Below are 14,104 nucleotides of genomic sequence, written 5' to 3'. Positions count from 1 at the left end.
GGGGGGGGGGACACCTAGGGGCTCCCACCTCCTACACACCCCCATCTTTGGGCCGGCATTGCTGGAATGGAGCAGGAGAGAGACAGAGTGTGAGTGTGTGTCCATGTTTGCGTCCCCTTCCCTGCCCCAGCAGGCCAGGCAGAGCGTATGTGTGTGTGTCTGAGACACGCTGCAGGTGTGGTTGTGACACCGGGCAGGTGTGACACTGCCGGGGGTTTCACACAAGGAGATATTCACAGGGCAAAGGCCTCCACTTGGAATGGTCTCGCGGCACCGATAAGGCGACAGATTAACACACACGCTGCTCCATAGACACACACACACGCAAATTACACTGAACAGTTAGAGCTACAAACAGAACAGAGAGAGGGAAGAGGTCGGGAGTGAGGGACACCGGCAGGGCTGGGGCGGTGGGGAGCCCAGGGCTGGGATCGCAGGGGCTGTGGGTCGGGAGTGAGGGGCACCGGCAGGGCTGGGGGGGTGGGGAGCCCAGGGCTGGGATCGCAGGGGCTGTGGGTCGGGAGTGAGGGGCACTGGCAGGGCTGGGGGGGGAGCCCAGGGCTGGGCTAGCAGGGGCTGTGGGTCGGGAGTGAGGGGCACCAGCAGAGCTGGGGGGGAGCCCAGGGCTGGGCTAGCAGGGGCTATGGGTCGGGAGTGAGGGGCACCGGTAGAGCTGGGGGAGGGCTCGTTGCCAGGTGACTAGCGGAGACCAGAGCAGACACCACATCAAGGAAAAACACAGAGCTCCCTGCACAGCCCCCCAGAGCCCCACTTCTGCCCCCTGCCCCAGGCTGGGCCCAGCTCTTCCCCCCAAAACTGCTTCCTCTGTTACCAGCCGTTAAAAGCACCGACCTCAGCAACACTCCCTGCTCTAACCACTAGACCCCACTCCCCTCCCAGAGCTAGGGGGAGAACCCAGGAGTCCTGGCTCTGAGACCGTCCCCCTGCTCTAACCACTAGACCCCACTCCCCTCCCAGAGCTAGGGGGAGAACCCAGGAGTCCTGGCTCTGAGACCGTCCCCCTGCTCTAACCACTAGATCCCACTCCCCTCCCAGAGCTGGGGGAGAACCCAGGAGTCCTGGCTCTGAGACTGTCCCCCCCGCTCTAACCACTAGACCCCACTCCCCTCCCAGAGCTAGGGGAAGAATCCAGGAGTCCTGGCTCTCACCCAGGGAGGGAGGGGCTATTACCCAACAAGGCCTTTGCTGATTGTGGTTAATGATTGAGCCAAAGGTTGCTCTGGCTAGAGCTGAGATCCTGCCCCGCCCCGGGAGCAGCAGGGCTCAGGGGCTTTGCAGACCGAGCTGGACCCAGGTAGGACCCACAACACCACTGCCCTGTCCCGCCGGGAGCAGGATGGGGCCTAGTGATTAGAGCAGAGGGGGGGTTGGGAGCCAGGACGCCTGGGTTCTCTCCTGGCTCTGGGAGGGGTGGGGGATTAATGGTTAGAGCAGAGGGGGCTGGGAGGGAGCCCGGACTCCTGGGTTCTATCCCAGCTCAGGGGGAAGGGGGGTCTAGTGGGTTAGAGCGGGGGCAGGGCTGGGAGTTCAGTCCCCATGGCCCAGATCCAGCCCTCACCTGTCTGCTGGGGCTGCTGGCAAGGGGGTGGTGAGCTCCCCTGGGGGGGGGGACGTGGTCCCTCTCCCGGGACAGGGCTGAGACTGGACACACTCACTTCACAGACAGGGCCATGACACTGAAGGAGCCCAGAGTGAATCCCCCACTGGGGCTGGATCAGAGCCGGCGCCCCTAGAGGCAAAAGGCCCCGTGCCCCATTCCCTGCTCCCCCCCCCCACCAGTCACCCCACCCCCCGCTCAGTGACTGGAGGGCTGTAGCAGTGGAATGAAGGTCAAGTTCTCTGCTCCTTGGAGTGAGCGGAGATAAGACGCCCCGCCCCACCCCGCCCTCCCCACATCATCCACCCCCTGTCACAGCCCAGCTGAGCTGCCAAGCCAGGACCGGCTGGGTGGGTGACGGGACAGGAGACCAGCTGCAGGGGGCGCTGTGCTGCAGGGCGGGGGGCTCTCCCCCAGCAGTCAGGGCTGGCCCCAATGCCCCAGGGCAGTGCTAGGGGGCGCTGTGCTGCAGGGAGGGGCTCAGGACGGGGCGCTCTCCCCTCCAATTTAGACTATTCATCACATTTTCCTGGCTCTGGGAGGGGAGTGGGGGCTAGTGGTTAGAGCAGGGGAGGGGGGCTTGGAGCCAGGACTCCTGGGTTCTCTCTCCGTCTCTCCCCTGCAGATGCCTGCCCCCCAGCATTACCCCGAGCTGATCCAGCAGCACCGGCAGGCCCTGCTCTGCTGGATCAAGGGGAACCCCCAGCCCCTGCTGCGTCGGCTCCACGACACCAAGGTGCTGAGCCAGGCCGAGTACTTCGCCCTGCTGGAGACGGCCCCCGAGATGAACCAGATCATCGCGCTGCTGGAGTCGGTCAGCCAGGGTGTCGAGCGGAGCCGGTGCTTCCTGGAGGCGCTGCGGGAGCTGCAGGAGGAATACGGCGCCGAGCTCCAGCAATGGCTGAAGGAGAAGTACCCGGAGAAAAAGAGACCGTGTCCTCAATTGCAACCAGGTACGGGGCCTGTCCCCTCTAGGGGGCACCAGCTCCCACCCAGCCCCAAGGCAGGGCACTGCCTGGCTCAGGGGGGTGGGGAGTGGGACACGTGGCCTGTCCCCTCTAGGGGGCACCAGCTCCCACCCAGCCCCAGGGCGGGGCACTGCCTGGCTCAGGGGGGTGGGACACGTGGCCTGTCCCCTCTAGGGGGCACCAGCTCCCACCCAGCCCCAAGGCGGGACACTGCCTGGCTCAGGGGGGTGGGGAGTGGGACACGTAGCCTGTCCCCTTCAGGGGGCGCCAGCTCCCACACAGCCCCAGGGCGGGGCACTGCCTGGCTCAGGGGGGTGGGGAGTGGGACATGTGGCCTGTCCCCTCTAGGGGGCACCAGCTCCCACCCAGCCCCAGGGCGGGGCACTGCCTGGCTCAGGGGGGTGGGACACGTGGCCTGTCCCCTCCAGGGGGGCGCCAGCTCCCACCCAGCCCCAGGGTGGGGCACTGCCTGGCTCAGGGGGGCTGGCACTGGGGGCTGCATCGGTAATTTGGGGGAAATCACAGGAACGCCATAAGGTTCTGCCTCACGTCAGCCATCGCTGTGTCCTGGTGTCTTTCCCATCCCTTCCTCCAGCTTTCCGTCTTCAACCATCCCTCCGTCTACCTGGCTTTCTTTTACAGCCATCCACGTGGCCAGCCGTGGTTTTATGTCCCTCCAACCTGCCGTCCAAACAGCCTGTTTGATATCCATCAACCTTCCATCTTTCTGTACCCAGCCAGCCTTCCGATCCACCCACCCGTCCACCCATCCTTCTCTATTTCCATCCACCCATCCATCAACCCCCCCCATCCATCCGTCCATCCGTCCATCCATCAACCCAACCTGCCACCCATCCTTCTCTAGTTCCATTCACCCACCCACCCACCTATCCTTCTTTTATAGCTATCCATACAAACAACTGCCCTTTTTTCCATCTATCCATCCAACCCCCCCACCCACCCATCCAACCCCCCACCCATCCATCCACCCATCCAACTTTCCATCCATCCTTCTTTTACTGCTACCCATACATACATCCAATTATCCTTCTTTATATCCATCCATCCACCCATGCAACTTCTTTATATCCATCCACCCATCCACAGGGTTCTCTACTCACCGCTGGAGCGCCTCCTCCTGGCCCCTTGGAGGATTAGCGCTTTCCAGGTCCGATGCCCCTTCTGCAGGGTTGCGCCCCCTGCTGTCTCTCTCTCTCTCACTCTCAGACTCCGGGTGCTCTCCCTTCAAGGCTCGGCCCTCTGGCCAGCTCACCCTGGGTTTTCCCCCTTCCAGGGTATCAAAGTCTTTCCATAGTAACTGTCTCCAGCTGTCTTCTCAGTCACTGCCCAGGTGGCACCACTTCCCCAGGGGCTGGTGGGTAACACGGACCCAGCCTCTATTCCAGGTTCCAGCCCAGCAACCTTCTAATCCACAGCCAAGGTCTGCACCATCTTAAACCTCGCTGCCCTTTCCCTGCCCCTCTCCCCTGGCTCCCTTCCTTCCCTCGCTAACGTCCAGACAGTGGCTGCAGGGTCCTTCCTTGCAGCCCCCTTCTGCTGCGAGTTTCCTGGCTTTATCCCAGCCCCGCCTGTTCCCGCTCAGCCGGGCTCCATCACCAGTCAGGGGTTACTTCAGCCGCTCAGTTCCCCGTAGCTGTGGCCTACATGGTTAACTGGCCCCTTCTCAGCCTCATCCCATCTTTTTTATATCCATCCATCCATCCACACAAGCAGCCTTCCAGCCATAGCCCCAGCTAGCCACATTTTTATATCTATCCATCCTTTATATCTATCCATCCATCCTTTTTATATCCCTCCAACCATCCATCCAGCCTTCCATCCATCTACCCATCCAGCCTTCCATCCATCTACCCATCCAACCTTCCATTCATCTACCCATCCAGCTACCCATCCAACCTTCCATTCATCTACCCATCCAACCTTCCATTCATCTACCCATCCAACCTTCCATTCATCTACCCATCCAACCTTCCATCCATCTACCCATCCAGCCTTCCATCCATCTACCCATCAAACCTTCCATCCATCTACCCATCCATCTACCCATCTAACCTTCGATCCATCTACCCATCCAGCCTTCCATCCATCTACCCATCCAACCTTCCATTCATCTACCCATCCATCTACCCATCTAACCTTCCATCCATCTACCCATCCAACCTTCCATCCATCTACCCATCCAGCTACCCATCCAGCCTTCCATCCATCTACCCATCCAACCTTACATCCATCTACCCATCCAACCTTCCATTCATCTACCCATCCAACCTTCCATCCATCTACCCATCCAGCCTTCCATCCATCTACCCATCCAACCTTCCATTCATCCAACCTTTTCCATCCATGTCTTTTTATATCTATCCACCTAACCAACTTCCATCCACCTTCCATCCATCTACCCATCCAGCCTTCAATCCATGCAACCTTCCACCCATCCATCCGTCTTCTTTACGTCCAGCCACCCACACCTCCAGCCTTCCATCCATCTTTTTTATTTCCATCCATCCTCACATCCAGACTTGCAGCCTTCTTCCACCCATCTGTCATTTTATATCCATCCACCCACCCATCCAATCTTCCATCTGTCCATCTTTCTCGTATCTATTCATCCATCAGACTCTCCTTTTGATATCCATCCATCCACCCATCCAACCACTATTTTTATCTCCATCCATCTTTCTTTTGCAGACAATCCCAACCCTCCGAAATCCAACCACACATTCCTGCGGAAAATCCTGCGGAAACACACCAAGAAGTATGAGCCAACCCCAGAGCCGCCAGGTGAGACCCCCCTGCCACCCCCACCTCACCAACCGACCTCAGGAACAACCCCTTATCAATGAGGGATCATCAGCTCAAGACAGGCTGGGAGGGGAGTGGGGTCTAGTGGGTTAGAACAGGGGGACTGGGAGCCCGGACTCCTGGGTTCTATCCCTGTCTCTGGGAGGGGAATGGGGTCTAGTGGTCAGAATAGGGGGGCAGGGAGCCAGGGCTCCTGGGTTCTCTCCCCAGCTCTGGGAGGGGAATGGGGTCTAGTGGTTAGCATGGGGGGGGGCTGGGAGCCAGGACTCCTGGGTTCTATCCTCAGCTCTGAGAGGGGAGTGGGGTCTAGTGGGTTAGAATAGGGGGACTGAGAGCCCGGACTCCTGGGTTCTATCCCTGTCTCTGGGAGGGGAATGGGGTCTAGTGGTCAGAATAGGGGGGCTGGGAGCCAGGACTCCTGGGTTCTCTCCCCAGTTCTGAGGCCACAGCAGGATGTCATGGAGGAGGTGTGGACAGGGAGAGGCTTGGCACAGCCCAGCTCTGGGGCCCGGATCTGGGTCCTTCCCCCAAGCAACAAGGACACTTGTCCCTTGTCCAGCAGGTGAGGAGCGCACCGGGATCCTGAACTTCCGAAAGGCCCCGAGCGCCTCGCTGAAAGGTATGGAGTGAGGGGGCTGGGCTGGGGAGGGAGGTCAGAGGGAGGGTCAGGGTGTTGGGAGCAGGGGAGAGAGTTGGAGTGACAGATGGGCCTGGGGAAGGGAGGGAAAGTTGTGGTGAGGGACGGAGGGGTGGGAGAGAGGGTCGGGGGTTGGGGGCAGGGTCAGGGCTGGTGGGTCAGGTTAGGGGAGTTGGGAGAGGATCTTGGGGTTGGGGGCGAGGCAGGGGCAGAGATGGGGGTTGAGGGGAGGATTTGGGGGCAGAGATGGGGGAGTTGCAGAGGGATTGGGGGCAAAGATGGGGGTTGAGGGAGGCCTGGGGGAGGGGGGATTGGGGGGACAGATAGGGGAGTTGCAGAAGGACTGGGGAATGGGAGGGCTGGAGGAGTTAGGGGGCGGATTGAGGCGTGAGGGGCAGGCCCAGGGATCTGGGGGGTGCAGACACTCGACCCCCCCCCCCCCCGCTGTTCCTCCCCTCCCCCCAGCTGTCCTGCAGCGCCACCGGGCCTCTCTGCTGCGGCATACCCAGCAGCTGTGCACCAATGCCTGTGACGCCCGATCCTGCGGCCTCCTCGAGATCCGCTATACCCCGCTGCTGCTGCTGGACCACCCCGGCCCCACCGCCCCCCCCGGGCATGAGCACCTGGCCCTGGCCGCCCGCCGCGCCCGCCTCCTCCCGCTCCACGCCCCCCGCCGGCTCCCCCTGCGCCACCTCCTGGCCCCGCTGCCCACCGAGACCCAGGCCCCCCGCCGGGTGGCCCTGAGCGGCGCCGCTGGCATCGGCAAGAGCGTGACCGTGCAGAAGATCCTGCACGACTGGGCGCTGGGCGCGGCATTCCAGGGCCCCCTCTGCGCCTTGGATTTCTCCTGCCGGGAGCTCAGCGTGATGTCCAGCCCGGTCACCCTGGAGGGGCTGATCTGCGCCAAGCGTCCCCACCTCCAGGAGGTGCTGCCCGAGCTGCTGGCGCGGCCCGGGGACCTCCTCGTCCTCGTGGACGGTTTGGACGAATTCCGGCACCCGTTGGAAGGCGGAACTCCCCGCCACCGGCCCGGCCACCCGGCCCACGTCAAGGAGCTGCTGCGGGGACTCATCGACGGGACCCTGCTGCCCGGGGCGGCCGTCGTGGTGACGTCCCGGCCGTGCCCGGCCCTCTCCGGCATCCCCTTTGATCGCCACTTGCTGATCCTCGGCTTTGACGAGGACCAGGTGGAGGACTACTTCCGCCGGTTCTTCCGGGATGCCGAGCGAGCCGCTGCCGTGCAGGGCTACATCTCCGGCCACCAAGGCTTAGCCGGGCTTTGCTTCATCCCCCTCTACTGCTTCATCTTATGCACCGCCCTGGGGGAGTTCTTCCCCGCCGGCCAGGCAGCTGACCCATCTCCGCCCACCACCATCACCGAGGTCTATCGCTGCTATATGGCCACCATCCTGGGACGCAGCTGGTCTCCGGAGCCTGGCGCCGGGCAGCTGGTCCTGCCCCTGGGGCGCCTGGCGTACGCCGCCCTGTTGGCCGGCAAGATCCTCTTCACCCCAGCTGAGCTGCGGGAATTCGGATTCGACCCCCAAGACCTTCCGGGCACTTTCTTCAACCCCATCTTCTCCAGAGAAGACCACCAGGTCTATTGCTTCTTCCACCTGACGGTGCAGGAGTTCCTGGCCGCGCTCTACTGCGTGGCTGCCCTGGATCCTGGCGCTGAGGACCTCACGCCCTGCCTGGATCTCTGGTGGGAGGGATCGGCCCAGCAGGACGGGGACCCGGAGCCCTCCTGGACGTCACCAGGCGAATCCAGTCTCCTCCACTCCACCAGGCAGCTCCTGAGGGGCCACCAGCCCCGGTGGGACAATCTCCAGATGTTCGCCAGGTTCTTCATGGGGCTGCTGACCTCCAGGATGGAGGGGAAGCTGGAGGGGTTGGCCGCAGGCTTCTCCGGAGACGTGCTGGGGCCCGTGGCGGACTGGCTGGGGAGGAAGCTCAGGGGAGACACCGAGAGGCGCCTCCTCTCGCTCCTGCACTGCGTGGCGGAGCTGCGCCAGGAGGGGGTGACGGGCCGGGTGGCCCGCGAGCTGGAGGACGTCAACCTCTTCAAGGTGACCCTCAACCCAGCCGACTGCGCCGCCCTGGCCTACGTGCTGGGGGCCTCTGAGCCCGGGAGAGTGAAGAACCTCAACTTGAGCTACAGCAACATGGGCATGGCTGGGCTGCGCAGGATCCGGGGGCTGCTGCACCGCTGCGAGACGCTGCAGTGAGTGAGTGAGTGCGTGAGTGAGTGCGTGTGTGTGTGTGTGTGTGTGTGCACGCGCGCGCACGCCACCCAGGACTCCTGGGTTCCATCCCCAGCTCTGGGAGTGGGCCTAGTGGTTAGAGCGGAGGGGCTGGGAGTCAGGACTCCTGGGTTCTATCCCTGGATGTGGGTGGGGAGTGGGGGTCTAGTGGTTAGAGCGGCGGGGGGGGGGGGGAGGATTAGGAGCCAGGACTCCTGGGTTCTATCCCAGGCTCCGGGAGCGGGGGGTGCCCGGTGCTCCGGTCCCCTCTCACGCTGACCACTCCTCTGCAGGTTGCGCTACAATTCTCTGGACAAGGAGGCCGCCGTCATAGAGGCCGAGGTGCTGAGATCCCCCCAGTGCCAAGTGAAACGGCTGCTGTGAGTGACCACGGCCCCAGGACGGGGCGCAGGCTGGCGGGGGGGGGGGGCAATGGGGCACATGGGCTTTCCCCTCTGGGGGGCCCCAGCTCTGATCCAGCCCCAGCGTGGGGACTGGCTGGCTCAGGGGGGCAGAAAATGGGCTTTGGGCCCTTCTAACTCCATATGGGAATTGAGTTTTCCGGGTCTCAGCCCCGTTCCCAGCAGGGACAGGGGCCGTCTCCCCCTCCCCCCCCCCTCAGATACTAACCGACCCCTTTGCTGGCAGCCCCAAAAGAGATGCCAAGGGCTGGCTGGGCCATGGGGCGCGAGCCCCCCTCTCTGGGGTTCAGGGGTGGGATGCACCCAGAGTTGTCGGGCTGGGGGGGATTTCTGAGCTGGCCCCTTCCCCGCCCTCGAGTGGATCCCGTCGCTCTGCTTCCCTGCAGCCTGTGCGGGAACTGCCTGGGCTCGGAGGGGGCGAGGCGGCTGTGGGAGGCCCTGCGGGAGAACCGCACCCTGGAGGAGCTGTACCTGGACATCACCGGCATCACCGACAGCGGCCTGGACAACCTGCTGCCCTGTCTCCTGGCCAACAGCACCCTCCGGCTCCTGACGTGAGTGCCAGCAGCTGCCCTGCAGAGGGCTCTGTGCTGCGGGGGGGGGCTCTCCCCTGACAGGCAGGGCTGGCCCCGATGCCCCAGCATGGCACTAGGGGGCGCTGTGCTGCAGGGGGTGGGATGGGGACTCTCCCCTGGCAGGCAGGGCTGGTCCCGATGCCCCTGGGTGGCACTAGGGGGCGCTGTGCTGCAGGGGGCGGGATGGGGGCTCACCCCTGGCAGTCAGGGCTGGTCCCGATGCCCCTGGGTGGCACTAGGGGGCGCTGTGCTGCAGGGGTGGGATGGGGACTCTCCCCTGGCAGGCAGGGCTGGTCCCGATGCCCCTGGGTGGCACTAGGGGGCGCTGTGCTGCAGGGGGCGGGATGGGGGCTCACCCCTGGCAGTCAGGGTTGGCCCCAATACCCCTGCGGGGCGCTAGGGGCCTTGTGCTACAGGGGCGGGATGGGGACTCTCCCTAGCAGTCAGTTCTGGCCTCAATATTGCATCTCAGCACTGGGTGAGGGGGTCCTTGTATAAACAGCCCGCACGCCCCACCCCAGAGGTGGCCGCATTTCAGTGTTGGGTGAGGGATCCCCGTATAACCAGCCCTCATGCCACACCCCAGCAGCAGCCGCATCTCAGCACCCAATATATACAACGGCTCCACCCCTGCCAGCCCCCGGCGAGCAATCCCAGTATAAACCGGCTGCTGCACCCCAGAGGCAGCTGCATCTCTGTGATCCCCTGACGTGTTGTCCCCCGCCTCTGGGCAGCATCGTGGGGAACCGGCTGAGCGAGGCCGGGCAGCGGACCCTGTCGGAGCTGAGCCGTCGCAAGCCAGGCCTGAAGGTGATCAGCACGTTCGAGAGCGACATGGGCCTGCTCCAGGCCTACCTGGACTGGGTGGAAGAGATCAAGGCCGACCCCGACCAGATGGACGCCGTGAAGAACGCCGACGCCCTGCGCTGCATCGTCTCCGTCCTCCGGGACTTGGACGAATCCAGGACCAGCCCCGAGGCCCGGGCCAGAATCCGAGAGCTGAGGAGAGAGATCAGCGCCCTCCTGGGGGAGAAGGAATGAAAGGTGCTAGGAGCTGCACGTCTCGCTGCTAGGCTCCTTCCCGCCACCGGAGGGAGACACTCACTCAGATCCCCCATGATGCCATCTGGGTAAAGCTGTAGGGTAACTTAGGTGTTTAGGGGAGCTGGAAACAGGACACAGGGCCTTTCCCCTGTAGGGGGCGCTGGCGCCCATCCGGGCCCAGGTTGGGGGACTGGCTGGCTCAGGGGGGCGGGGAATGGGACCTTTCCCCTCTAGGGGCCACTGGCACCGATCCAGCCCCTGGGTGGGGGGCTGGCTGGCTCAGGGGGGCAGGGAATGGGACACTGGGCCTTTCCCCACTAGGGGGCGCCGGCTCCCATCCGGCCCCAGATTATTCCCATCCGAATGGCTGTGTGTAATGACGGCGAGGTTCTCAGCTCCGTTCCCAGTAGGGCGGACACCCCCATCACCCTCCCCACCCCACGGACATTAAGCAGCCCCATTACCGCCATGGAGTCTGAACCCCCTCCTCCCTCATCTGCAGGGCATAGAGATAAACTGGCAGAGGGATGTGGGGCGGGGCCGGAGGGGGGTCTGCCTGTGAATTTCACAGCAAGAGCTGGGACAGAACCCAGCTGCCAGTGCCTGGGAGTTACGGAGAATCCCTCTCATTCTGAGCACTATAGGGGACATGACACATGCTAGAACATATCTACTTCCCTGCCACAGGGGGCAGTAGTGAGTACATCATCAGATCCACACTCCTCTGCTAATTTCAGTATAAACTCACGCCAGGGTGGGAATGTTTTCATATAAATCCCCTTAAAAAAGGGAGCTATTGGTAAATATTGGTAATGAATAAATTTGTATTCCTAGTCATTGTTTGTATTGCTGTAGCCCTCAGAGCCCGAGTCCTGGGGGCTGACGCCGATGCCCCGGCACGGCGCTGGGGGGCGCTGTGCTGCAGGACGCAGGGCAGGGTGGGGGATCTCCCCTCACCTGGCAGTCAGGGCTGGCCCCGATGCCCCTGGGCGGCTTATTAGGTGCTATGGTGAAATATTGTCCCAGTTCGCTCAGGGAGTCTCTGGATGGATGGGGTGGGGGGGTGTCGGATCATCCCACCCCTAAATCCTGGGTTGACCCAGTCTAGCTGGGCCCCCCTACTGCCCCCCTTCTCCCAAGGGAGACCCCCCAAATTCCCCCTTCCTTACCCCAATACCCCACGTCCCCTTGAACCATTCTCCCCACCCCATTCCCCATATTTGGGGAGTCCAAGCCCAGTTCACCCCCAAACATCTGGCAACCCCTCCCCGGACAGCCTGGCGCCCCCTCCCTCTCTGCTGCCCCAGAGACCCCAGGCTGGGGGTATGTGGATGGAGAGGGGGGTTCTGGGTGAAATTCCCATGGGGGGGAACCACCCCTCTGCAGGGGGCATTGGGGTGCAATTTCCCCCCACTCCACCCTGCCCCCCCTTTTGCTGCACGCTGGACCCCTCCCCCATTTCTCTGTGTTAAGGACCTACCCCCCAGACCAGAGTTCGATCCCCTCCTCGGGGGCCCTGATCCTTTTCCCCACATGTCAGGGGCCCTGAACCTGGCCTTCCCCTTCCCCACCGTGGGCTGCCCCCCTCACCCCCATAAACCAGATTAGCCCAGCCCCCACTAATCCCGGTAGGCAGCGGCTGGCTGCTGGGCCAACTCCCGCAGCCCAGGGTGGCCAGGCCAGGGGGCTGGAGCAGCTGCCGGGGGGGCAGAGCCCGCCCCCCATCTCCTGTGCGCAGTTGGGGGGATCTGGGCTACCCCCGGGGCCCAGCTGGCAGGAGAAGCTGCAGAGTTAGAAGCCTCTCGCCCCATCTCGCTAAGCCCCGCCCCAAATCGGCGTAGGTCCCGCCCACATCCCGATAGGCCCTCCCCAGCATAGTCCCCTCCCATCCATGTCACCGCCCCCGGTCATTTTCAGGTCCCGCCCGTCCCCTACGAAGCTCCGCCCTCCGCCCGTCTAGCCACGCCCCACCGCGTGGTGCTGAGCGGTTTATTCCGCTCACGGAGACGGGACCATGGAGGGGCCGAGCGGGGCCGCCCGGAGCGCGGGGTGAGGGGCGGGGCACTGCCCTCCTCCCCATAGATCCTCCCTTCCACCCCATAGACCCCCAGCCAGGGACCCCCCTTCCACGCCATAGACCCCCCCAGTCGCCCATGGGACCCCCAGCCAGGGAAACCCTCCTCTACAGAACCCTCCTCCACCCCATAGACCCCCCCATAGACCTCCCCCAGGGACCCCCCTCCACCCCATAGATCCCCCTTCCACCCCATAGACCCCCCCAGCCAGGGCCCCCCCTTCCACCCCATAGATCCCCCATCTACCCCATAGACCTCCCCCAGGGACCCCCCCCCCGCCCCATAGAACCCCAGCCAGGGACCCTCCCCTCCACCCCATAGCTTCCCTCCACCCCATAGACCACCCAGGCACCCCCCTCCGCCCCATAGAACCCCAGCCAGGGACCCCCCTCCACCCCATAGCTTCCCTCCACCCCATAGACCCCCCCCAGGGTCCCCCCTCCGCCCCATAGAACCCCAGCCAGGGACCCCCCCTCCACCCCATAGCTTCCCTCCACCCCATAGACCCCCTCAGGGAACCCCCTCCACCCCATAGACCCCCCCCAGCCACCCATGGGACCCCCAGCCAGCGAAACCCTCCCCCACGGAACCCCCCCTCCACCCCATAGACCTCCCCCAGGGACCCCCTCCGCCCCATAGAACCCCAGCCAGGGACCCCCCTCCACCCCATAGACCCCCTCAGGGAACCCCCTCCACCCCATAGACCCCCCCAGCCACCCATGGGACCCCCAGCCAGGGAAACCCTCCCCCCCGGAACCCTCCTCCACCCCATAGACCCCCCCTGTAGACCTCCCCCAGGAACCCCCCTCCACCCCATAGACCTCCCCCAGAGACTCCATCCATGGGAACCCCCATTCCAGCCCCATAGATCCCCCCAACCAGAGACCTCCATGCCTCCCATCTGACCCCCTGTCCAGCCCCTTAACCCCCCAACCAGGGCATCCTCCCCACATTAGAACCCCCTTCCAGCTTAAGAGTCTCCCTTCCTCCAGCCCCACCCAGCCAGGGAACCCCCTCCCACAAACACCCCGTCCGCCGTCCCCGCCCACGAGGAACCCCCCCTCCTTCCCCACGGGGAACCCCCATCCCACCAGGGATTCCACCAGCCCCCCCACCACCCCCAGATCCTACACACACCCAGGCCCTCTGCTCACCCCACAGATATGCCCCCCCCCCAAATTCACATGCCCAAACCCCTCCACACACAGACCACCGCCCCTCCCTCCATAGAATTCCCATCTCCTGTTGGAGGGGGGAGGATCTGTCTGTCTCTGACCCCCTTTTCCGTTCCCCCCGCAGCTCCCCCAGACCGAGCGAGCCCAACCCCACGGAGCCGCCCGCCTCGGACCAGACCGCGCTGGAGAAGATGCCTGTTGTGCCCTCCTGCCCTACCCCTGGCTCTGCCACGCCTTGGATCCTGGGTCGCCCCTCGGCCGGGGCCCTGTCCTCCATCACCGTGCCTGTCCGGCTGGACGCCCTCACCTACCTGCTCAACAGCGCCCTCCTGGGGGCCTACTCGGCCTTGCCACAGACGCCCCTCTCCGGCGGCCACAGGGCATTGGCCATGGGTCACGGCGGGCCTCCCCAGCATGCAGTGGGCTGCGGGTGTCAGCCACGCTACTGCTGCCGCCCCCAGCCGGCTCGGATGGGGTGCTGTGGGTCTGGCGCCATGAGGCAGAGCATCGCCGGCTGCTCCCAA

The 14,104-nt window shown here is 64.0% G+C and overlaps 1 protein-coding gene across 1 annotated transcript; it reads left to right on the top strand.

The window, feature by feature from the left end:
- Window positions 1–1,219: 1,219 nt before the first annotated feature.
- Window positions 1,220–10,327, top strand: LOC135892142 (NLR family CARD domain-containing protein 3-like). The gene is made up of 8 exons (XM_065419838.1): window positions 1,220–1,315; window positions 2,244–2,571; window positions 5,296–5,388; window positions 5,972–6,028; window positions 6,512–8,270; window positions 8,583–8,669; window positions 9,098–9,265; window positions 10,021–10,327. Exons 1-8 carry the CDS (start codon window positions 1,220–1,222, stop codon window positions 10,325–10,327), a joined length of 2,895 nt encoding a protein of 964 aa, XP_065275910.1.
- The last annotated feature ends 3,777 nt before the right edge of the window (window positions 10,328–14,104 follow it).

The sequence above is a fragment of the Emys orbicularis genome, chromosome 20 (genome assembly GCF_028017835.1).
Source record: "Emys orbicularis isolate rEmyOrb1 chromosome 20, rEmyOrb1.hap1, whole genome shotgun sequence".
NCBI classification, from domain to species: Eukaryota; Metazoa; Chordata; order Testudines; family Emydidae; genus Emys; species Emys orbicularis.
Note: the sequence above shows the minus strand (reverse complement) of the source record. Positions and strands in the feature narration are given on the sequence as shown.

What these genes read in the sequence shown, in the direction of transcription:
- LOC135892142 (XM_065419838.1), top strand. Translation starts at nt 1,220, where the DNA reads ATGATTGAGCCAAAGGTTGCTCTGGCTAGAGCTGAGATCCTGCCCCGC. An exon ending in GCAGACCGAGCTGGACCCAG is followed by an intron (nt 1,316 to 2,243) that starts GTAGGACCCACA and finishes TCTCCCCTGCAG; the next exon opens with ATGCCTGCCCCCCAGCATTA. An exon ending in CCCGAGCGCCTCGCTGAAAG is followed by an intron (nt 6,029 to 6,511) that starts GTATGGAGTGAG and finishes CCCTCCCCCCAG; the next exon opens with CTGTCCTGCAGCGCCACCGG.